Genomic DNA, 26,424 nt, shown 5'->3' with positions numbered 1-26,424 from the left:
AGGTGCAGGTGTATTTGCAGGGCTCGTCCGCGCAGACCACTGAGAGACATCGGCGGTGCAGCCGGCTGCACCCTGGAAGGATGCGGAGGAGAAGTTGTGGAGGGCAGTGGTGACTTTGGCAGCGACAGGTAAGCACTTGTTGCTGGGGCCAGGCAGGAGCAGCTCGGCATGAAAGAGCCTGCAGATCTCCACGACTACATGTCGAGCGAATCTGCGCCTCCGTGTGCACTGCTGCTCGGAGAGGTCCGGGGAGCTTCGCCTCGGTCTGTGGACCATGTGGCGAAGGTAGTGCCCTCTGCGATGCGTCTCTCTCTGCGGTAGCCCTCCCTCCTGCTGTGCAGGTGGGCGTGCAACAACCCCGTGTTGGGGGGCTCCACGTCTCTGTGGCGGACGGCGTGGACGACGAGGCTGGTCATGCTGTTCGTCCTCCGAGGGTGTCCACGCACCACCCATCTGGCCGTTGTTGGTCTGAGGGGTTGTGCAGGGTAGGTGGGTGGTTCCTCGGACTGGGGCTGCAGTTGCGTGTCAGTCTGTCCTCTGGCTTGGCGGGGGGTGGTGGGGGGCAGGGGTTGCCCTATGTGACGCGGTGGCCTCCTGCGTGGGTGAGGGCTCTCCCCCGTGGGGTGCACCTTGGCACCTGCCACAGGCTGCTGGCTGCAACACGCCTGGTTGGAGAGAGACTGTTTCCCCCAGTGTGGGAAACACGCTGCGATGCAGGTGAAATCCCACACTTCCTCTTTTGACAGCTGATTCAGCTCATTAACTGACCTCAACAAGCAAGGTAAGTACTCTCAAGTGGAACCCCGCTGGATTCCCACCAGCGGGGGCCACGCACGCAGCCCCGCACGTTATCGGGGAACCCGGAAGTGGTCGGGATCGCGGCGCGATCCGGTCACATGACCTCATATTGGGATTTTCGGGGCCCCCCCCGCTGGAAACCCGCAGGAAACCCGACCCTAAAATCGAGCCCATAGTAACAATTATGAGAGCTCTTATAAACAGCTAAAATTATGATTTAATTACTCAATTCCTGTGCAAGAACATTTAACTGTGTTCTAAAACCTACCACGAACATTTGAAGCTGGACCTAGACACAGCACATTCCTTGTACAAACTACTGGCTCTTTGGTAAAATAGATTTCAAAAGTTTAAAATACAATATAAGCCACTTATAATGAACTGGCTTGTGCATGAGTTTTATCCATAATGAACTGATGTCCAATTTATTCTGGGGCTGTAAGGATCAGCTGTAGCACCAACTGTAGTGCGCACAGAAAGCTTGCATACTATACTGGGAACTTAAAAAAAAATCTGCTAACCTTTTAAGATAATAGAAACTTAAACTTAAGTGCCAGGATAAGCTGTAGCATAGCACACTGCTTAATGCGGCTCTGCAGCTGATATTGGCTCTAAGCTAAGTTTCGACAATGTGAAAAGGCACAATTTGGACTTTAAAAAAACAACCCGAACAGTTATAATTTTACAGCTGTGCCTGGCACTGAAGTCTCGATATGTAATGCTCCTGTTCATCAAATCAGGCAAAATCTCAAACCCCAAACTACATAAAATGCTTACTACAGATGCCAAATGTCCAGTTCAAGTGACAGATTTACTATGGTCCTCGATGGGTTTGGGATTTAATATCTTACCTGTTTTAAGTGACTGTCCACTATATCCATGCCAATATAAGTGGAAATAACTGTAAATTGAGTTAGACTTCAGGTGAATAATTAAACTACACAGAGTACTCTAAACAGATTCTAACCTTCAGGAATTTTACTTCAGAACTGTACTGTAGAAGTGCAAAGTTGAGTTTAATCATTTGAAAACTGAGCAGCTACGATGGCCAAAATAATGGCCAAGATCAAAGAAGATTGGCACAACATTTAAGGGATTTCTTTGGAAGCAAGTCAACAAGGGTGAAGGAAGACATGCACAATGAACTCCCTTAATAACGTGCCAAATCTGCCCCCTGCCATCCCCCTCCAATTTTGTGAACAATGATCAAAGCAAGTTATCCTGGCATTAACTGTTTATACCACATTGGTTCCAGAATTCTTTTTATTTTGCCCACAGCTCAGGGAAGCCAGACACAACTACGAAGATCAGTTCTTGTAGACTTATTACTAGAAGTGGACCGAATCAACATTATATTTTGAACAAAGACTAGTGGTCATTTTGACACAGAGTACATTTTTTTATTTTTTAAAAAACTTACACAGTTTTATTTCTACATATTGTGTATCTGCCATTATAAAGTAATGCGTTATTAAAAAGGCAATACAAATCTTTTCAAATGCTTTTTATTTCTTAAGTTGTATCATTACATACACTTTACATTGTTACAGCTGCAGCAGATTTCTTAAGTTGCATAAAGTTTTTTCCCTTTCTTCTTTAATCACAGTTCTGGGCCAATTTAGGTAATATATAGTTATACAATCCAATCCAAAACAGGTAATTAAAAGTTTCTGACCATCCTTGAAAAACCACAAATTTTTATCACTCTAGATCTGGATGAATTTCTGGCATATTACTCACATGCAATATACTGAAGCCTAAATTTCACATTAGTAAAACTGCTTTTATCAACACTGCTTCATAATGACAGTTAATCCCTCCTCAAAAAAAGTCAGCATATTTTCTCCTTTAAGCATTGAAATACTTAGGATTTATCTTCCATCAATCTCCAACATCAGGAAGGAAGCATTTTGAAAATTTGCCAAATGTCCTGTCCAACAATATTCATGAATCTTATGGTACAATATTCTAACACCTTCAAAGACCGTATTTAATTTTCAAAAGCCAAATGGCAAATTGGTATTTCAAAAAATGCAGTAATATTTTTGAACTGATGTAGTCGAATTTGTACATTTATTCCAATCAATTCACAAAGGAGCTTTTCTCTTCCCTCTTGATTAACTTTACATGATTTTCAAGGTGAGGATTTTTTAAGATCTTTGTTCTTTGGCTGGGCAAAACCTACATGATGACCTTCTACCCCCTCCGTTGGCTGGAAGCCACAGCTCCAAACATGTCCCCGGTTTTCAAAAAACAGGCTGCAAGGCAGATTATGCAGGCACAGCAAACCAATATTGAAGTGTTAATATACCAAATCACAGCGAACCAATGAAGTAGGATAAGATGGAGCAACATGGTGATGCTGCAAAAGGGAAAAGCACAGTTTAAATAATTCCACTCTGTTACATACATAATCTGATCTAACTCTTGGAGAATGTAGAAGTAGGGAGTACCCCTGTTGATCCCAACCCCTCAAAAGCAGGGATGAGAGGAAATCCACAGGGAGGATTTCAAACATAAAATGATGCAGCCTGAATGTAGGCATGTTATTTTATTAGAGCATGAAATCTATTTTCTTGCCCAAACGACACATCTCTTGGTCAAAGGGATTCCCCAATGACATTCCTCAGCAAGCACTTTTAGCACTAAATGCACATCACACTTTCTGTGCTCGTCACATGAAGATAGGTTATCCAACAGGTTAAGGCGAAAAAATCAGAACTGCCAAATGTTTAAGTGCAACTCGTCGAAAGAACCGCGCTTGAGAAAATACTTGCCGACAATTTAGATTTCTCAGGACAAACCCGATTTCCCTGAATTTCAAGTAACTCTGGATTTTCTCATCTCACTTGGCAACATAGTCATTCCTAAACCCACGATTGGTAAAACAACCAGAAATACACTGTTTGGTCCCTAAAAATAATTAACCCTAAACAAAATACGAATATTTAGCTCCAAATTTTTGTTTACGTTATGCCTGAGAATATAAAAGATCAGAATCTCAAGTATTTCAGAGATCAATACATTTTATCCTATCCAAGAAACAAAAATTAGATTTAAAAATATGCACAAGCCAAATATAGTGTACTCTAATCAAAAGATTTATGACCCAACTCTAAGAGGAAAATATCCCTCCACTCCCAGATTTACCAGTATTTAATTTAAAGTCTGGAAAAGCCCTCCAAAACAACGAAAAACAGCAACACTGTGTGCTCTGCAACATGGTTCATGCACAGTGCCATGTGCTGTGTCAGGCATTCATTAAATGATACTAGGAGACACAACAGATTTTTCATGAAATCATATAATTACTTTTCTTAAATCACCAACTGAATTTTCTTTAAAAAATTGCAAAATGAATCCAGTAAAAGCCAAAAAATGATTAACCACCATATTCATTAATTCACCCCATTTGCGATTTCTCTACGATCTCTTGAAATCTACTCAATGTGAAATTTAATATAATGGAACATTCACATTAATTGCCATACTGGATTTATAAAAAAATTTTGAAATGGATTCGTACATTCTAAAAATATAAATCTTATTTTCTCCATAAACTGGCCACATTAATACCATCAGGCTTAGATCCCATATTGCTGCTATTATGCTGAAAGAAAAATGGAAAAGATGTGATCTGAACATTGGCTGCATCCTTCCTCAGAGGTGAACCCTCAAATTCATTCATGGCTGGCTTGAAATTAATTTTCACACATTTGGTTTTAAAGCAGGTGAAATTAACAACCACTGGAATATGCATCGGTCTATGAAAAACAGGTCAGTCAGGTATTCTGGGTACAGCACGGGAACAAAAGCAAGCAGGAAAGCATCGAAATAAGGGAAGAGACTGAACTTATCATACATACTTCATGGTTACCAGTTATTTTTTTCCTGTACTTAGTGAGCATTGTGACACTAACTGTCCATTAAGTATTTGCAGCATGATGGCAGTAACATCACACTGAAACTAAACAGGCTATCCTTTGAATTTATATGCAAAAAAAATCAAGCATGCTAGTTTTCGTGTTTTGCATAAAAAGACTGGATAGTGTTTCTGAAGCACAGCTCAATCACAATTTACAAGCAGTACTGTTCGTACTTATTTAAATCAACTACTTCCAATGAACCAATTATTTTGGGGAAAGGCCAATTTTGATGGTATTAGACAGGAACTTTCAGAAGTTGATTGGGAAAGTCTGTTGGCAGGCAAAGGGACGTCTGGTAAGTGGGAGGCTTTCAAAGGTGTGTTAACCAGGGTTCAGGGTAAGCACATCCCTTATAAAGTGAAGGGTAAGGCTGGTCGAAGTAGGAACCTTGGATGACTCGGGAGATTGAGGCCCTAGTCAGAAAGAAGGAGGCATTTGACATGCATAGGCAGCTGGGATCAAGTGGATCCCTTGAAGAGTATAGAGATTGCCGGAGTAGAGTTAAGAGAGAAATCAGGAGGGCAAAAAGGGGATATGAGATTGCTTTGGCAGATAAGGCAAAGGTGAATCCAAAGAGCTTCTACAAATACATAAAGGGCAAAAGAGTAACTAGGCAGAGAGTAGGGCCACTTAAGGATCAACAAGGTCATCTATGTGCGGAACCACAAGAGATGGGTGAGATCCTAAATGAATATTTCACATCGGTATTTACGGTTGAGAAAGGCATGGATGTTAGGGAACTTGGGGAAATAAATAGTGATGTCTTGAGGAGTGTACATATTACAGAGAGGGAGGCGCTGGAAGTCTTAATGTGCATCAAGGTAGATAAATCTCCGGGACCTGATGAAATGTATCCCAGGACGTTATGGGAGGTTAGGGAGGAAATTGCGGGTCCCCTCGCAGAGATATTTGAATCATCCACCGTTACAGGTGAGGTGCCTGAAGATTGGAGGGTAGCAAATGTTGTGCCTTTGTTTAAGAAGGGCGGCAGGGAAAAGCCTGGGAACGACAGACCGGTGAGCCTGACATCTGTAGTGGGTAAGTTGTTAGAGGGTATTCTGAGAGACAGGATCTACAGGCATTTGGAGAGGCAGGGACTGATTAGGAACAGTCAGCATGGTTTTGTGAGAGGAAAATCATGTCTCACAAATTTGATTGAGTTTTTTGAAGGGGTAACCAAGAAGATAGATGAGGGCTGTGCAGTAGACGTGGTCCACATGGACTTCAGCAAAGCCTTTGACAAGGTACCGCATGGTAGGTTGTTACATAAGGTTAGATCTCACGGGATCCAAGGTGAGGTAGCCAATTGGATACAAAATTGGATTGACGGCAGAGGGTGGTTGTAGAGGGTTGTTTTTCAAACTGGAGGCCTGTGACCAGCGGTGTGCCTCAGGGATCGGTGCTGGGTCCGCTGTTATTTGTTATTTATATTAATGATTTGGATGAGAATTTAGGAGGCATGGTTAGTAAGTTTGCAGATGACACCAAGATTGGTGGCATTGTGGACAGTGAAGAAGGTTATCTCGGATTGCAACGGGATCTTGATAAATTGGGCCAGTGGGCCGATGAATGGCAGATGGAGTTTAATTTAGATAAATGTGAGGTGATGCATTTTGGTAGATCGAATCGGGCCAGGACCTACTCCGTTAATGGTCGGGCGTTGGGGAGAGTTATAGAACAAAGAGATCTAGGAGTACAGGTTCATAGCTCCTTGAAAGTGGAGTCACAGGTGGATAGGGTGGTGAAGGCGGCATTCAGCATGCTTGGTTTCATTGGTCAGAACATTGAATACAGGAGTTGGGATGTCTTACTGAAGTTGTACAAGACATTAGTAAGGCCACACTTGGAATACTGTGTACAGTTCTGGTCACCCTATTATAGAAAGGATATTATTAAACTAGAAAGAGTGCAGAAAAGATTTACTAGGATGCTACCGGGACTTGATGGTTTGACTTATAGGGAGAGGTTAGACAGACTGAGACTTTTTTCCCTGAAAAGTAGGAGGTTAAGGGATGATCTTATAGAAGTCTATAAAATAATGAGGGGCATAGATGAGGTAGATAGTCAAAATCTTTTCCCAAAGGTAGGGGAGTCTATAATGAGGGGGCATAGATTTAAGGTGAGAGGGGAGAGATACAAAAGGGTCCAGAGGGGCAATTTTTTCACTCAAAGGGTGGTGAGGGTCTGGAACGAGCTGCCAGAGGCAGTAGTAGAGGTGGGTACAATTTTGTCTTTTAAAAAGCATTTGGACAGTTACATGGGTAAGATGGGTATAGAGGGATATGGGCCAAGTGCAGGCAATTGGGACTAGCTTAGTGGTATAAACTGGGCGACATGGACATGTTGGGCCGAAGGGCCTGTTTCCATGTTGTAAACTTCTATGATTCATTTCATATTTCCTGCCATCACATTTTATTTATGTACTACTCTCTACAGAATCATAAAAATCAGAACCCATTTCACCTATATATGGTACTTGTCCCTTTAAGCTACCTACTCAAACAATTTCCCACCCCTCTCACACCCTTTTATGTTATTTGCTTTTCAGATACTTACTCAAATCACTTTTAAACAATGCATCTCTACTGCAATAGCCTGTTGTGGGGTAAATCATTGTATGTTTGAAGAACCCTCTGCGAAAAAAATTCCTCCAACTCTCCCTCGATTCTGCTTGTGGTAATGCTGTTCATGTCTGTTTATTACCAATTCACAAACTTGTGCAACTTTCATAACTTCACACACACACACACACACACACACACACACACACACACACAAAAAACTCAGAATTTCATGTACCTTTTATATTGGCATTACCACCTTTAAAGATCAATGTACCTGCAGCCATAGATTGCCGTTCCTCCACTTCAAAGATTGACATTTAGAATGCTGGTTTTCACTGTCCTTTTCCCGAAACTGTACTACTTGATATTTCTCAGCACTGAACTACATCTACCATCTATCTGCCCAGTCCATTAATGTATGTCCTCCTGTAATCTTCCTCAGTGTGCCATGCCCCTTAACTTGGTATCAGCAACTTTGAACAACATTACTTGTCTGCCCATGTCTAAATCATATATAAATGGAAACAAGAGATCCCTGAGGCACACTATTACCCACATCCCACTGCAAAACATCTTATAACCGCTCTCTGCTTTCTGTCCCTGAGCCATTCTCTACCCGTACAGCAACATTCCCTTCAATAATGAGGCTTGTTGCAGAAATTAAAACACGAGGCAACTTAAGAAATGTCTTCTGAAAATCCACATACACAACATCCACTGTACTTCCTTTATCTGATTTCCTCCAATAGAATAATTATATTTTTCCACTATGACCTGTCGTTTACAAGTTCATGCTGATAGTCCCTTATTAGACAACGCGTATCTAAGTCTTCACTAATTTCATCGCATACTATTGACTTCGACACTGCCCAACCAATTTATGACTGACTGGCTTAAAATCTACCGATTTATTCTTGAAAAGGGGTGTATCATTTACTATTCTCCAATCTTTTGGCACAATTGAGATTTCCAAAACATTTTTCAAAAAAATTGTCTGTGCATTCACCATTTCCTCCCAAATTTCCCTCAGTGTTCTGGGATGCATAACATTTAAACCTAATGACTTTTCCACTTTCATTCTCATCAACTTTAACACAAAAAATAGGAGTAGGCCATACAGCCCTTCGAGCCTACTCCACCAGTCAATAAGATTATGGCTGATGATCTGCCTCAACTCCACTTTCCTGCCCTATCCCCAAACCCCTCGATTCCCTTAGTGTTCAAACATCCATCGATCTCAGTCTTGAAGATACTCAACGACTGAGCATCCACAGTCCTATGGGGTAGAGAATTCCAAAGATTCACAACCTTCTGAGTGAAGAACTTTTTCCCCATTTTGGTCCTAAATGGTCTACCCCTTATCTTGAGACTTTGACCCCTAATTCTAAACTCTCCAGCCAGGGGAAACAGCCTCTCAGCATCTACCCTGTCAAGCCTTCTAAGAATTTATGTTTCGATGAGATCACCTCACCTTCTTCTAAACTCCAGAGAACATAGGCCCATTCTACTCAATCTCTCCTCACAGGACAACCCTCATCCTCGGAATCAATCTAGTGAACCTTCATTGGAAGAGACCAAAACTGTACACAGTTCTCCAGGTGTGGTCTCATGAGAGCTCTATATAAGTGCGGCAAGATCTCCTTACTCTTATACTCCAACCCCCGAGATAAAGGCTAATATACCATTTGCCTTCCTAATTGTTTGCTGTACCTGCATGTTAACTTTCTGTGATTCAAGTACAAGGACACCCAAATCCCTCTGACAACCAACATTTCTTAGTCTCTCAACTTTTAAAAAATATTCTGCTTTTCTATTCTTCCTACCAAAGTGGATAATTTCACATTTCCTCACATTATATTCCATCTGCCACTTTCTCACCCACTCACTTAACCTATCTATATCCCTTTGCAGCCTCCTCACAACTTACTTTCCCACCTAGCTTTGGAGTGTCAGCAAACTTGGATACATTACACTCGGTCCCCTCATCTAAGTCATTAATATATATTGTAAACAGCTGGCGCCCATGCACTGATCCTTGCGGCACCCCACGAGTTACAACCTGCCAATCCGAAAGTGACCTGTTTATCCCTACTCTGTTTTCCGTCCATTAGCCAATCCTCAATCCACGCTAATAAATTATCCCCAATCCCATGAGCCCTTATTTTGTGCAACAACCTCTTGCGTGGCACCATATCGAATGCTTTTTGAAAATCCAAATATTTGACATCCACTGGTTCCCCCTTGTCTACCCTGCTAGTTACATCCTCAAAAAAAAAACTTAGATTTGTCAAACGTGATTTCTCTTTCATAAAACAGTGTTGACTCTGTCCAATCATATGATTTATTAAATGCCCTGTTGCTCCGTCCTTAAAAATAGATGCTAGCATTTGTTAACAGTTCAACAAAGACAAATGCCCACAATTGTTTGGGGCCAGGACTCATGCTGTCCTCTGCTAAAATCACCCACTACTCCAGGATCATCCTGGAGAGTAAACATAAACCCCCAGTTTCTTTTCTTCCCACTGCTTACTAAAACCTCTCTCCCGTACCTCCTCCAATAACTCCTCCAAAAACAATTATCTGTAAGGAACTCATCGATTTCTTCGTCACATAGATAGAGACCACCCATTCAGCTGCCTCTGCTGCTTCCCCACCAAGTGAATCCTCCGCAGAGACCCACCTACCTTAGCCCTAAATTTTCTTCATTACTGTCCTGTTTGTCTCTAGTTCCTCTCATTCCCCCCAAATCCTCCCCAACCTCATCTTATCCACTGGACCAACCTTCTACTCCCTCAACCCCATTCCCATTAAACTGCTTAGCACACTTCTCTTCCGGGCCCCTACTGTAAATGGTTCCCTCTTCTCAGATACAATCCTCAATCTTTTCAAAACCGGTCAGCACCCCCTCAAAAGAAAAACATTTGAGCCTGCTTTACCTCCCCATCTCCAATTTCCCTTTTCTCTGCAAGGTCCTCGCTGAATCTGTTGTCTCCTCCCAGTCATGCAACTCCCTGCTTGAATCCCTTCAATCAGGTTTCCACTCTCCCACAGCACAAAAACAGTCCTAAACAATATTCTTTAGGATTGTGAAGATGGTACATTATCCACCCATGATCTGGGTGCGGCCTTTGATACTGTTGGCCGTAGTCCAGTTCAGTGGGACTGCCTTGGCTTGGCTCCACACTTACCTATCAATCGTTGGCAGAGCATCTCTACCAATGGCTTCTCTTATAGCCTTGGCATTTTATTTGGCCCAGAGCTGAGATTTTGACCTCATTATCTTCTCCATCACAAAGGCTGCCTAATTCCACCTCCATAACATTGGCCACCTCCATCACTACCATAGATGAAACCCTCGTCCATGCCTTTGTCCTCTCCAGATTTGACTATTCCAATGCTTTTCTGGATGGCCTCCCATCTTCCACCTGCCATAAACTGCAACTCATCAAAAACTCTGCTTCCCCTCTCTTATCCCGCACCACGATCTGCTCACCCATCATTCCTGCTTTCACTGATCTACACAGGCTCCCGGTCCTCCAGGGCCTCAAATTTTAAAATGTCACCCTTGTGTTTTAATCTTGAGGGCCTTGCTCCTCCCCATCTCTGTAATCCCTCACAGCAGCTCCTGAATTCTCCATTCATTTGACTCTGGCTTCTAGTGCACCGCCCTCCCTTCAACCCCAGCCACGGTGGCTTTTCCTTCAGCTGCCTAGGTCCCTCCTCAATCCTGCCACCCCGCCATCCTTCTCCTCCTTTAAGACCCTTCTTAAATCTCACCTTTTTGACTAAACATTTGGTCACTCCTCCCAATATCTCTGATTCTGCACCCCTTTTTTCCTTATGCCTCTCTGAAGCATCTTGGGATCTTTTTCTCTGTTGAAAGTTTTATATAAATGCAGGTCGTTGCTACTCTTGATCACAGTTAACTGCAAACGGTTCCCATGCTTTTTTGTTTCAGTGGCTAACTAATGCTTATAAATGTGTATTATGTATTGCATTGTAGGAAAAACTAAGCGAATCAGACAAGATAGGATTAATTTCTAAATTGGTGTTATATATCTGGATCAAGACAAACCACAAACTTGGCTGTAAGTTTAGCCTAGTCTCATAGGAATAACTATGGTCTGAAATGAGAAAGGCTTCAACAGTTTGAGAACTTTATCATCCATCTTGGTAGGTTCAATCTACAGATAAATTTACGAGGTGCCATTGATGCATTTGTGATGGAAATTGTCTCTCCGACCTATTTGTTTGACTGTAATGGTCACTGGAGTGAACTGCAAACAAGATTACACCAGTGAAGGGGGATATAAAACCAAGAACGCTCATGCTAGAGTATACGAACATATATAGGCTGTGGTGCTAAGCATGCAAACACTGGCACTCACAGGAGAAGGATATATTAATTTGATCAAAAATAAATAAGCTTAACAGATTCTACAAGGTGATTTGCAAAGGCCTATTAACTTATACAAGTCATTTAAAGCAAGCTGATGAAGGTCAAGCCTCTAAGGCATTCACTACTGAAAGTGAACATCTGAGGCATCTGTTGTGACTGGTGTAACTCAACTTGATGAAAATAGCTCTCTAGTTCATGCACAATGAGAGAGATGGGATTTGGTCACAGCATCCCATAGCAACCTCGTGCATGGTGCCATACATAATCAGTCCAGCGCACCAAAGTGACATGTGCCTTGTAAATTATTTAGAGATGAGGCAGCTCCTGAAGTGGCCATGAATATCAGAATTCAACAATTGTGCAATCACTGCAAAACAAGTAAACGGCTAATGTAACTAACAGGAAATGCCATATCTTAATATAATGCTAAATGCATAGAGCAGAAATAACCTAAAAGGTCAATTCAGCCCATTGAAATTTATCTCTCCTTTCATCCAAGTCACTCTGGCTAGCATCAAACGTTTTGAAGAAGCTCAATGTCTTCTGACATAATTTGCCAGGCAAAATCAAATATTTGTCACCATGAGCGATAAATACTTCTTACTCCTGATCTGCATTACTTGAAGTAAGATTGCTGTCTCACTGCATCTATCTACATACCAGTTAATACTTCAGCTGCCATTTAAGATCCCATTTAACCGTCATCTATCCACAGCATAAACCTTAAACTTAATGAATCTCCTCATGGCTCATCCCATGGCATTTGCCATCAATAGTAACAAGAGTGGGGCTCCAAGTTTCAACTAGGGTTGCCAACCAACCAGGATTGGCCTGGAATCTCCAGGAATTGGAACATTAATCTCCTGGCCACTGCTGTGAACAATCCATGAGAAAAATCGTACAAGCAGAGTAAAGTGTTTTTTGTTTCATTTTCTTTGAAAATTTTAATTTATTAGTTATAAAAATATTGGAACTGGGGGGGAAAAAAAAAAACTGGGAAGCAGGAGGTTATGTGATGAAACCTCCAGGAATACATCCAACAGAGCTGGCAACCCTTGCTGAGAAAACAAAAAAAATGTTCGTCACCACCACCGACAACTGCAACAGAACACAACTACAGCAGAGTGTGTTGCAAGACTTTCAAATGTTGAGAGTTTACTAAGTCAATGTTACGTACAGGCATCACATGCAAAAGGGTTACACAGGACCTTTCAATTGAATGTGGCAGGGCACACCAAATTTAATGGGGCACAAGTCGCTCCAGAAATAACTGAGGAGCTCAACATTTATTGAAAATACTCACATTCCGTTTACACCAAAAGCTCTTTAAATGCATTATCATATAGACCAAGACCTTGATGTGAATGCTGTCCTATTTTGGTCATTGAATGCTCATTGAGTATATTAAAGACTGAGATGGATAGATTTTTGGACACTAAGGGAATCAAGGGATATGGGCATAGGGTGGAGTTGAGGTCGAAGATGAGCCATCACATTGAATGGTGGAGCAGGCTCGAGTAAGCCATAAGGCCTACTCCTGCTCCTATTTATGTCAATTTAAAGTTATATGAAAACACAACGCAGTGTGAACATATGGCTTATCCAGTCTTACTTTTTGTACTCCACCCTATTTTGTCGCGAAACACAAAGAACTGAAATACAATTAAAGACATCTTCTACAGTTTATTGTAATGGATCCATGTAGAAATAAGGCTGCTAAACTTAAGGGCTCAAAATAAAAGCATCAAGTGCTATTAAAGCATATAGCAGCAACTGAAATGCCATCAGTGGTAAATAATTGTATGGTTGTTAAGAAACTAAGGCATACAAAGTTGAAATGATTACTTAATACTGAAATGGATTCAAGGAAGCAACTGAACACACCCAAAAACATACAATGCAAAGCAGTTGTATTATCTTGCTTGCCAAATTCCATAAGTCCAAATCGATAGTAACCAACGGATCAGCGCACAGAAACTTCAAATTATATCATAATCCATGAAAGAGATATCTTTTGATATAACTACAGTATTTGCATACGTCACACTCCATGACTGCCACTATGTTGGATATTCCTCGAATTGTCTTGGTGCTCAGCTATTGCAAGCTGGTACAGGTGTTGTAAATTGGAGCTTGCAAACAATACTTTAAGTAGTAAAGATATCAGATGTTTATTACCAAACAACTTTGCTTTATCAGTCATTTCTGACATTCAGAAACTCATCATGGTTCAGATGAAACAATATTTTCAAGAAAACCACAATTAAAATGCCAGAAGACTTAAAATCACAACGTTACAGTAGACACTAAGAAAGAACTACTTATTTGGAGATATTAGTTTCATCATGATTCCATTGTATTAGTTGGTGAATACTACCAATTCAAGAGATTGAATAAAAGGTTAGATTAGGAAAAGCAAACAAAGCATCATTTATTGAAACCAAAATTATACGCTGAGCCAAAATCAAAGCAGAGTGAAGCCTTGATGATCCACTTGTACAGCAACCACGTGAAACATGCACCACAGTTCAGAGTAATAAAATGGGCTGCCCACTAGCTGTAGAAAAGCCACAGATTGTTGCTATTCTTTTGGTGTAAGTAATTTCCTTTCACGGGTTCACAAAGGCTCTCTTTCAATTTTGCCACAGTGCCAAAAATATAGCAGAATGAGATCACAACTGCATCTTACACATACAGTACTCAAAAGCTTATTGTCACAGCAACAGCTAATGTCCTAATGTTATTCACTACATCACTAATGATTAAACATAAAATGAACTGCAATAAGGATGGTGGGGCCCCGTGTGTCTAGACAAAAGGAGTACACTATCTTCATTTGCTTTTTTTTCCCAACTCATCAAATTCTTTTTTAAAAGTAAAATAATTAGATTACTGGATTTAAAGAATTTATTATGAAATATACTGATTCCATTTTTTCCCTCTAGGAACATTCTAGAAATCAGTTGAATTGCAAATGAACATAAACTAAAAGCTTGAAATTAGAATACCGTGTAATTTGGGGCAAAATTAGGCTTGGCTGTTAAAATGTTATCTTAACTTTATAAATCTTGCATAGTCACTCACTAAAAATTATATATAAAAATGTATATATATTTAGTAAGTTTTCACATGCCACACTATTACTTTTACGAATGGTAACAAATAAAATGCAGCAAAGTTCTGCCAGCCACCCGACTTTGTTCTCGTCTATCAATTTCAGCACAGAATTGCCCAATGTTCATACTTAATAACCTTCGTGTTTGGGAGTGAACTCAGTGCTGAAATTGTCAAGTTTCAAACAGATCTCCAAAAACACAAAGGATTCAACATTGAGAATGAACAAAACAAAATTGTAAATGCAGATGGATTTATTTGAATAGTAGTTATATCACTGATTTTTTACTTCACTCTACTGCTCCTTCAATACAATAGATTTTTCATTTTACAAGGCAGCACTACAAGTAAAATTTGTTAACATCTACAGTATATTTGGAATGACAGTTTTCATTTATTTCTGCTAGCGGCAATGAAAATCTATATTCAGTCATATATCTGTTGAAATTTCAATTAAAATACTGGCCCGAAATATCCTGAAAACTTGCACCGAAACAACGGGGTAAGTACGGGATAATACTTATTTTCATAAAAGATTGGGGCAATTCAGGCGCAAGAGAGTTGCGCCTGTTGTTATGCTATTGCCTCGGTCTTTTACACCAATTCTGCGAAACCTCCTCCAAACCCCTTTGCCACTTATTAACATAGCTCCGCTCCAATGCAAAAGTGCAGCTCATGCAAATTTATGCCAGTTCTGAACGGTAAATGTACGTCTAAAATTTTACAATAGGAACCTAATTATATTTGATGTTTTGAGATTTTTAATTTCTCCCCAGAGACCTATAATGTATTTTCTGTATCTTTGAACGCATATTTATGGTATCAAAGATTTGCATTAAAAATTGAAACATTTACACAATTGCATTTTCTTAAACATGCTGTGGCTAATGTGTATAAATGACGGTTTGATGGCTTCAAACTATAATTTTTATGCATAACAAGGGACATAGAAGGAATATGGTTTAAGTTTAGCCCTTCCCTTGGGTTCCGACTGTTTATACTGATTTCCATTTGTTTTATCCCAGTTTTCACAGTCCAGCGTATGATGAGATTCTCAGGAAATTTTGGCGTAACTCACCAATGCAAAGATCAGCATAAACTTTGGCGTAACTTGGGAAATTCTAGGCTATTACTAAACTTCCTGAAGAACCCATTGAAACAGCTGCAATACACAAAATATGCTGATTGCAGTATGCTATATTAATCTTGTGGTGTCATTGCAATACAAGAAGGCAGCCTACAGCTGACCTCCAGTTCATTGTCTGTACTTCTAAGTGTAAATAACTCTACTTTCAGGGAGCAGATAATATCTGGCAAATTAAAGCCTCATGTTCCTGCAAAGTAAACCTGGGCAGTCAATCTCTATGTTTGCACTCAATGATCATCGAGTCTCATCACATAGCTATAGTATTCATGTTTTATGCCCACTGCAAAAGCTGAAGTGGGACATTGCATCAATTGAGCAAACTGCTACAAGGAATACAGAAAATTTAAATTACACATATCTAACAACATTGTAGCATTAATGACATCAGTTCTCAAAATTTCCATGGTGCACTTTTGAAGCTCTGATCTATATTAAGATTCCAATTTTAGTGTTAACTCCTGGCTATGTGAAATCATTCAGATGAACACAAGAAATTGTTTGAAGGTCAGTATGAAAATCATGTTTTTTTTTCTGTAACAGCACTGACATTAAACCTTCATCTTCTGACATGAAATATTTAGCTAGCTAACTTATACTTTCATCTGTAAAAAGGTTGTAAAAATCAGCAATTATCAAATTCAAATTCTTCGTCCAGAAGCTACCAATGTCACATATCTGAAGAAAGACAGCATTTCAGTCATAAACTTCATTAGGCCTTCAAAATAAAAAGGACATCTGTTTGACATGAATTCAAACTGGAAGGTGAATTCTGCAGGCAAAAGCAAGCTAATTATCCTGATAAAAGAACACAGTAACTGTAAACCTATCAATGAGCAGCTTGCATAATCCAGTTTATCATCTAGCCCAGCATACCACAAGGTCCTGACATCTACGAATTCACCTGACATTTGTAGAGTGTCAGCAAATGCCTTAGTGGTACCAACGCTATTCAGAGCTGTCAGCTTTACTATCATTCATATTGTCATGCTGGCTAAAAGCCATCACTCACACCATGCCATTCCTCATCAAAGCTCCAGGCCATACAAGTCAACAGGGCCCTCAATAATAAATCAACTGAACACATATTTGTATGTTGCATTTTAGAATCTATGAAAGTCGGACTTCATTAAGTTTGGACTGTGATCCTTTATCATACCTCTAGGTTTACATAGTAACAGACTAAATTTACACAAAGCTAATAGATAAATTGATTAAAATTAGAGATGGGTGCTTTGAAAATATTCATGGACATGATGTTGCATTTTATCACCATACAGGTGGCAGCCAGTGAGAAAAAGGCAGGTATTTTCTGTACACATATTAAATATATTTCCGTTTATAACAAGTTACATATTAGATTTCTTCTCAAACAACAAAAATTTACTCATCCGCATTTATAGTTCCGCAGTCATATTCTTCAGTTATGTGGAGGCTGGCTGTCAAAGCTTGCACAGAAGTAGTTTTTGACACAAAAAACTAATAGGTGCCAAAGGGGGTTTGATACTTGCATTGAATTGAAAGGTGGAGTGAAGATGCATTTCCACTAAAAAATTTATCTTACAAGCACATGGTTAAAAAGAGAGACAATGATAGCTTTCTCAAACTCTGAATGGAAGGTATGATCACTCATTGCTATCATGCTCAACGCATTTCTTGATTCTTACTTCAATGTAAAGAAATCAATACACTGGATATTCTCAAAATGAAATGTGGCCACTGTGCATTCTGACACACAACCAAAGCCTTGGTGTTTCTTTTTTTGGGGCAGGGGAGAAGAGGGCAAAGAGCAGAATGGGGAAAAATTAGGAAAACTACTAAAGAAATGTTCAGTGCTAAATATTTCAAATGATAAAAAATAGAGCAGCAATCTATTCTAAATCTGGGTAAATACTGCTGTGCTATTGGAGCCTCAGCTATATTTTGTTTTAGATTACTTGCTAGTCCCACGTTTCAGTTTGCTTCCCTGTAATTTTTTCACAGACAGCATATTATTCTAACACAAAACAGTGTTTTGGGGATGCAAATACCACTCCTGGGGATGTAGCTATTTATTTACAGGGGAAAGAAAGAATCACCAGCATTAGTTCAATGGAAAATTCTTCAAAAAAATCCAAAATATAAAACTGTTTGTAATGAAACGCCACAAAAGAAGTCTTTTGCAATCTTCAGAATTCCCCATCAAACAAAATGCTCTTCAGATTACAGATATATTCTCATTATTCATGCAGGCTTGTATTTGAACTAATTAGTTCCCCAAACTAGTCAAATGCCATTTCCAAAGCTCATTCGTTATACCTTTCTTTTGTTTGAATAAAAAGGCCTGGCCTACATCTTATTTATATCTTTCATACTTTTCACAGCATATTCACAACAACTTGTTTTCAATTATCTGCCAACTTCTGATATTTCATTTGAAGAACCAAATGTCATAAATGCATATAACTAATGAATCAGTATCCTGTTCGTTAAACGTAGAGGTCAACAGTTTAATTTAACACGAATCACCACTATGTCTTTGAAAAGTCAAAGCTGTTTAAGGACTGCACTTAACATTTTGCACTGGTGGTTTTGCCCATTGCTGTTTTTTTTTATATATTTTTATATATAGCGTATTTTTGTTTCAACATTGTATGCTTTTATTTAGAGAATTGAATTGGAGGAATAAATGAGCTTGAAAATACAGTTGTTGGTATATCTTGGGTTAACGACTAGCTCTACTGATGTCAAAAGCAATCACCGAATATACACAGCATTCAAAAATAATCCAGTACTCCCATATGGTTTGCTCTTCATACAGACTCACATTTTTAACACGTGTTTCGATCACTAAGGAAACACTGGTATTAGAGGAACATGGATAGCACATGCTAAACAGTACAGATCTATAAAAATGCTTTCCAATACTTTCCTCTGCATTGCTTGAAAGTTCAGAAATGTTCGTGAAATTGACTTTTGATTCCAACACAATTGTAATTTGGAAACGATGAGCTGGATTTTGCTCTGAGTGGCAAACAAACAGCGCCTGCCTTCTGTTAGACTTGCACTTGCCCATGGACTTTTGCATGGCAAGTTCCTCTCATGGGGTGCTCAATCCAGCACGGCGCCCTCTCCCAGGCATCTGGGACCTGTGTCAACTAGACAAGCAACTGTGTATTTTTTTTTATTCGTTCATGGGATGTAGGCATCGCTGGCAAGGCCAGCATTTATTGCCCATCCCTAATTGCCCTTGAGAAGGTGGTGGTGAGCCGCCTTCTTGTATCCCCTTAACAAATCAGATTGAAGCATGTTAATAAGCCATGCAGAGTCAGAACCAGGAAATCTAAGTTAGAATAGTAAATTCAATGTCAGATCAGGTACAGAAAGTGAAATAAAGAGAGGGCAAGAAACACTGAATTAAGAGAGAGATAAAAGAGACAAACGAAAAAAAAAATTTAAAATTTAAAATTTTGAATGTGGAACAAAAATTAAAATCTGAAGGAATGAGATTCGGCTTGTAAAAGTTAATTTTCATTGTCACAGAAGTTGATTGGCAGTCATTAAGACTTTCTACGCTCTTGAAAGTGTGCTTAGACTTAAATAACTTGATGTACCTTTCTTTGGCAAGATTACTTTGAACCATCAGGGAAGCACAGAAACTTCACGCCGTTCCATTCATCTGAACGGTGAGTCAGCCGCCAAGATTCCGCGAAGATTATGAAGAAGCAGGACAACTGGTGGAGCAACTTCTGGATTTCCGGGTTTAACTGCGCACGTGCAGTCGCTCTACTATTTGCATTGAAATAACGGTGAGCACTGTTAGGCTCGCCGTTATTTTCAGAGCAAAATCCGGGTCAATATTTTTTGTGGGGTGGCTCAGTTTTAGGCTGCTCCACATATATTGCGCAATGCACAGTATTCTGGCTCTAGGTGCAATGCAAATGAAGCTTACAAAGTTGTGTAAATCCAAAATTATGGCAAGACCTGACTTTGAAGTAAAGCAGAGTGAGAATCTCAAAGGCAGTTGCAGTGGAAATGCTGCCTTCAATACTGGGCACAATTATTTACACATCGTAATTGACCACTTGGTAATATAATTTTCATTGTTGATTTTCCCAATTGAATGCTGAGCCTTTCCTTCAAACTAAATTTGAGATTCCCATCTTGTGGGTTATATTTAACTGTGCATTTGTTTCAGGAAAATGCTCCATTTATACACTCGAGCTTGCTATTATACATTAGCACATTAAAAAAAGTATCAGCGTAATCTGTAACGTTAAAAAACAAAGTCTATTTGAACACTAACACCAACAGCAAGGCCACAGTCAACAGCAATGCAGGAAAGATGATGGCACTTCTACCTCTGGAGGACCTGTGATCCACCACAAAGGCAGCATCTCCAGAGACACACGTCCCTGCCAGCAATGTAATCACAAGGAACCTCACAGAAGATAGCCAAATCTTCTGGTTCAGTTCACTTGTACTTCAGCTAACTTGCTAGCCAATACATGCCTTCTCCAAATTGGATTTTTTTTTTTTAAAAAGACTATGGTGTACATTAGAATCACTTGAAAATTCTATAAAGCTTTGGCCCTTAAAATTGCAAATACAAAAATAATTTGTAATAAATTTAAAATGTACCATCAGCAAGTAATAGAGAAACAATTCCCAATCAGAGATTGGTAATACTTGTGACTTCATACACAAATTGATTGGTGGCACATGGTGACCTGTCTAGCTTACTTTGTATCCCACTATTCTCTAATCACTGCATCGGGCAAGACTTTGAATTACAAAGCCAACCCTGCTCATGGTAGATTTTAGACTTGCTGCTGAGCTAATGAAATTGTACCCTACAATTTAACATTTCCACATGTCAAGATGTTTTACCATTTCAATTTTTATTTTATACTTAAAAGTTTATGATACTTCATACACTTGAAAATGCACTCCAGCTTTTTCGGCTCCAGACAGCTTTGTAGTAAGAATGTGACGCCTTTCTACTATTTAATCATTTTAACAATTATATTTTTACTGAACTTGTTTTATTCTTATCCAGTAAAACAAAAGCTCCAACCTAGTTAAAAATTTGTTTTTACTGTAGCTGACTTATTTCATGATATACGGTGTAACAATGCATTCCCAATTTGTGGAAATCATGACAATATCGTCTAGAATGTACAGTGAATACTGATATTGTCCATAAATCAGCAATATGTAGAACACATTTCAACTTATTCCTTCTACTTGTTAAGTACAGACAGGCATGACAGTAATACAAAGTTCATGCCAGTACAAAGTTGCCAGTATATAATGCATACTATATACACCCTCCCACTTCTTGAAGTGATTCAGATTAGCACTGTGCTCATTGTTGATGGATTGCAGCGCTATGGAATGACATTTTCACATTTTACAATTTCCTTTGACCTAGGGCAGTGGATTGTGCTACATGAGTCGAAAATTATTTGCAATGTCAAATAAAAATAGCAAATCAAAATCTTACAAATAGACAAACTCTAACTTCAGCAGGCACACTGTACTCACACTCTATGTGCCACATAGTCCCTGTAGTACCGTGGAAAAGCTTATCAGAAATCAATATTGGGTGAATCGATTTTCTATCTGTTCTAAAGCAAGGTCACAGCATTTTTTCTTTCATCAAAACTCAGAAGCAAACTGTTGTTCAGACTGTATAACAGGCTTGACAAATTTAATTACTAGAATGTCATGTGCTGTTAGTTTATCCTGTGCGCTTTGTGCTGATTAGATGAAAAAAAGTGACCGAAACAATACCTCCTAAAAGCAATAATTTTAAGACCTTCCTGCACTTCATTACACAGAATTTACCACTTAATAATTTATTAGAACCTCCACTTCTCGCACCAGAAAGCTTGTGACTACAAGTGTTCAATTGAAGCTCTGTGGTAAAATTGCCCTTACGATGATCTATAAATAATTCTGCAATTGAGAACTTACACTGTATTTAATGATTAAACTTTATGTTTTTGGATATTGAATTTTATATAATGTTTTGTTCAAGGGTGCTTCTGAATTTCTTTACACGTGCTAAATTACAAGCAGAATAACAATGTCAAAACATAGTGGTGCAATTCTTCTCCATAGATGTAATATGGTTAAGACACCAGCCCCAAGTAATGGCAATGAAAGTTTCATTCAATTATGCATTCTGGACCATGAAATCCTCAGCCGAAACCAATTTAGAATCCGCACCGGCTCGATCCAAGAGCAATCCATCTGGTCCCTCTCCCCTGCCTATCCCCATAGCCCTGCAAATTTTTTCCTTTCATGTACTTATCCAGTTCCCTTTTGAAGGCCATGATTGAATCAGCCTCCACTACCCGCTCTGGCAGTGCATTCCAGATCCTAACCACTCGCTGTGTAAAAGTCTTTCCTCATGTCAACCTTTGGTTCGTTTGCCTTAATTCTATGTTCTCTGTTCCTTGACCCTTCCGCCAATGGGAACAGTTTCTCTATCTAATCTGTCTAGACCCTTGATGATTTTGAATTCCTCTATCAAATCTCCTTTCAACCTTCTCTGTTCCAAGGAGAACAACTCCAGCTTCTCCAGTCTATCCAGGTAACTAAAGTCCCTCATCCCTGGAATCATTCTAGTAAATCTCTTCTGCACCCTCTCTGATCCCTCCTAGAGTGTGGTGCCCAGAACTGGAATAATGCTCCAGTTGTGGCCGAACCAGTGTTTTATAAAGGTTCATCATGACTTCCATACTTTTGTACTCTATGCCTCTATTTATAAAGCCCAGGATCCCGTATCATTTTTTAACCGCTTTCTCAACCTGCCCTGCCACCTTCAACGATTTGTGTACATATCTCCCCAGATCTCTGTTCCTTTACCCCTTTTAGAATTGTGCCCTCTAGTTTATATTGCCTCTCCTCAATCTTCCGACATCACCTCACATTTTTCAGCTTTGCATTTCATCTGCTATGTGTCCACCCATGCCACCAGCCTGCCTATATCCTCTTGAAGTCTATAACTATCCTCCTCAATGTTCACTACCCTTCAAAGTTTTGTGTCATCTGCAAATTTTAAAATTGTGCCCTGTACACCCAAGTCCAAGTCATTAATATATGTCAAGAAAAGCAGTGGCCCCAGCACCGACCCCTGTGGAACACCTCCCTCCAGTCCAAAAAACAACCGTTCACCACTACTCTCTGCTTCCTGTTACTTAGCCAATTCTCTATTCATGTTGCTACTACCCCCTTTATTCCATGGGCTGCAATCTTGATAAGCCTACCGTGCGGTACTTTATCAAACGCCTTTTGAAAGTCCATATACACATCAACTGCATTGCCCTCATCGACCCTCTCTGTTACCTCATCAAAAAACTCCATCAGGTTCGTTTATCACGATTTGCCTTCAACAAATCAGTGCTGGTTTTCCCTAATAAATCCACACTTGTCCAATTCTGCTAATTCTGTCCTGGATTATCGTTTCTCAACTGACTGGCCAATAGTTACTGGGTTTATCCTTACACCCTTTTTTGAACAAGGGTATAACATTTGCAATTCTCCAGTCCTCTGGCACCACCCTCGTATCTAAGAACATTTGGAAGAGTATGGCTCGTACCTCCACAATTTCCACCCTTACTTCCCTGAGCAACCTAGGATGCATCCCATCCAGTCCAGGTGACTTATCTACTTTAAGTACAGTTTGCCTTTCTAGTACATGTTCTTTATCAATTTTTAGCCCATCCAGTATCTCAACTACTTCTTCCTTGGTAAAGACAGATGCAAAGTACTCATTTAGTTCCTCGGCCACGCCCTCTGCCTCCATGAATAGGTCTCTTTTTTGTTCCATAATCAGCCCCATCCTTCCTCTTACTGCCCGTATACATGCCTAATGACGACTTTTGGATTCCCTTTTATGTTAGCCGCCAGTCTATTCTCATACTCTCTCCTTGCCCCTCTTATTTCCTTTTTTTTTTTACTTCCCCTCTGAACTCTCTATATTCAGCCTGGTTCTCACTTGTGTTATCAACCCGAGATCTGTCATACCCCCTTTTTTTCCCAATTCATCTTACTCTCGTCATCAAGGGAGCTCTGGTTTCAGTCGCCCTACCTTTGTAGTTATTCTGCAAACAAAAATCAAGCATTTGCTCCAATTTGCACCGTCTTATCAGTTCAGAAGCAAACGTCAGCGATAACTGGACCTTTCAAATTGTATTTTGGAGCTATTCAAGGTCCAAAAACACAACGAGGACATTTCTGAATCATATCCCAAAGTCTCAGAAGTTATAATGATATTTACGCTTCTAACTCTCCCAAAATCTAAATTGATGCATCAGACACTGCTGACAATCAAACAAAAGCCTACCATCAAGGTCTACGTAGGTTATTGTCTTGCCTTAGCAATATCTCACATTTATGTGATACTTCCCAACTTCTTACAATATTCACAGTTGCATTCCCAGATGTGCTGGTAGCTTGCATGGATGTATTGCAGCATAAGATAGCGCACATTGAACTACTATACCCCAAAGTTATTTGAAAAGGGGCAATGAATTCAATAGGTTAGATTGCATCTCCCTGCTGCACTGTCTTCTGTATAACATTCTATATTCCAGATTTTCGCCCATTCTCTAGATTTCCCTTGAAGTGTAACCTCTTCGACTCTTTCCCTTTCCTCCTGATCTCTATCTGAAAAAATTGAATATTCCACCACTACTTTAGGGTTAAAAAAAATAGCTGGTCTTAGGCTAATTGTACAGCACAACTGAAATATCTAATCTGGGCAATGCCTGTACACCTCTGGTTTCCAACAGATGAAACCAATGATTTCTTTGGCCAGTGTAACATACACCAAGCCTATAATGGCTGGCAATGAAAATGTCAAGCACAGGGAACTGATATGGAAAAGGCTGTGTTGAAAATATTGTAGCCACCCAAGAGAAGTCTCTGATCCTTAGTCACTCACTTAGAACTAGCGTCAAGCAGCAGTGGATAATTCTTGATTCTGAAAGTTAAGGCGGCTTTGACTAATACTGGACAGGATTTTCACCCAGTAGCTTAAGGATTATAAGACACCATCAAAATACAGTTTAACATACCATACTAGGTAGATTTGTAACAAATAAGGCAATCAAATTTCTCTCAGTAATGCTTACCTTTTGTTAACAGACTTCTCATTTTTCTCATAGGGTTTGACAAACCATTTTCCAATCCTGACGAAGTTCTTATCCATCAAACACCTAAAAAAAAAATTTAAAAAGGGGATAAACTTAAACTTTGTTTCTCATTTTTCCTCCATCTTCAGATCCTAATACAGGATTCTGCAGTCAACCTCATCCCAATGTTCTGCTCAGTAACCAGGTGCTACAAGGGTACAATAATGACCTGGAACGACAAGCTATCTTGCTGTCTTCCCTTTACGATGGAAAACACTTGGCTTCTACAATATAACAGTGTCTACACTTTAAATGTACCTTATTGGCTGTAAAGCACTTTGAGGTGTCCTGAGGTCGTGAAAAGCGCTACATACATGCAAGTCCTTTCCAAAAAAAGGTCCTTTCCTTTCTGCTCAGTACCTCCCCAAATGGCATGGTTGAAACAGGAAATGTTGCATATGGTAAACGGTAGATTCAAACCCAAGTCTTCATTTTAAGATGCAATGCCTTGGAACATCAGCTAAGGAACTTCACTGCACTCCACATATTTTCAGAAAGAAATGACTGAAGCATAGTTGTCACGAGACTCAAGTATATTGGGCCCAACAGATTTTAAAAGAGAAATATTCCTGCCATAGGTTGAAAATGTTTTTCATACAAATAAAGGTAGAACTTACCAATGTTGCTCTGGTGGAGTGAAATGCTCTACGGCATGGAGACCAAAGTGCTCAATTACTACAAGGAGCAGAGACAAACTGCGCCTCCATTATAAAGCTGACCTGTGTCGAACCACACCAGTGATCAAGAGTGAAGTAGCTCTATAAACACAATTGGTTCCAAAATGATTTCACTCCCACTGAGCAGTATGTGCAAGCTGTATCTTAATTAGTAGATAGCTCTCAACTCAGATGCAGGAGAACACAAAGCAAGAAAAAGTAAAAAGAACAAAAATTTAAAAGAAAAAAAACCAAGTAAATCGGCAAATAAGGCAAATACTTCACAAACCTAGTGCCAACTCCCACAAGCAGCAATACCAACCATTATGCTTTATTTAAAAGCTAGTGTCAGTCTTCTGAAGGTAGTCAACTTAAAACTGCTCATTTAGCAGCAGCTTGGTAGTACTTTATCTTATCAATATGCTAAATAGGTCTGTGTCCATTGTGATGTGGAGATGCCGGTGATGCACTGGGGTTGACAATTGTAAACAATTTTACAACACCAAGTTATAGTCCAGCAATTTTATTTTAAATTCACAAGCTTTCGGAGGCTTCCTCCTTCCTCAGGTGAACGTTGTTGGAAATGAAATCCTCGAAATGAAATCGCATTTATAAATCACAGAACAATGCTTGGTGAT

The 26,424-nt window shown here is 39.7% G+C and overlaps 1 protein-coding gene across 2 annotated transcripts in view; it reads right to left on the bottom strand.

The window, feature by feature from the left end:
- Positions 1-26,424, bottom strand: part of LOC137342071 (mediator of RNA polymerase II transcription subunit 13-like) — a 228,941-nt gene that overhangs the window by 71,685 nt on the left and 130,832 nt on the right. For both annotated transcript variants that reach the window (XM_068005704.1, XM_068005705.1), the window contains exon 4: positions 25,071-25,154. In XM_068005704.1, the coding sequence (XP_067861805.1) occupies positions 25,071-25,154 (84 nt within the window). The remainder of the gene's footprint in view (positions 1-25,070; positions 25,155-26,424) is intronic.

The sequence above is a fragment of the Heptranchias perlo genome, chromosome 25 (assembly GCF_035084215.1).
Source record: "Heptranchias perlo isolate sHepPer1 chromosome 25, sHepPer1.hap1, whole genome shotgun sequence".
NCBI classification, from domain to species: domain Eukaryota; kingdom Metazoa; phylum Chordata; class Chondrichthyes; order Hexanchiformes; family Hexanchidae; genus Heptranchias; species Heptranchias perlo.
This window is presented reverse-complemented; position numbering and strand designations above follow the sequence as displayed.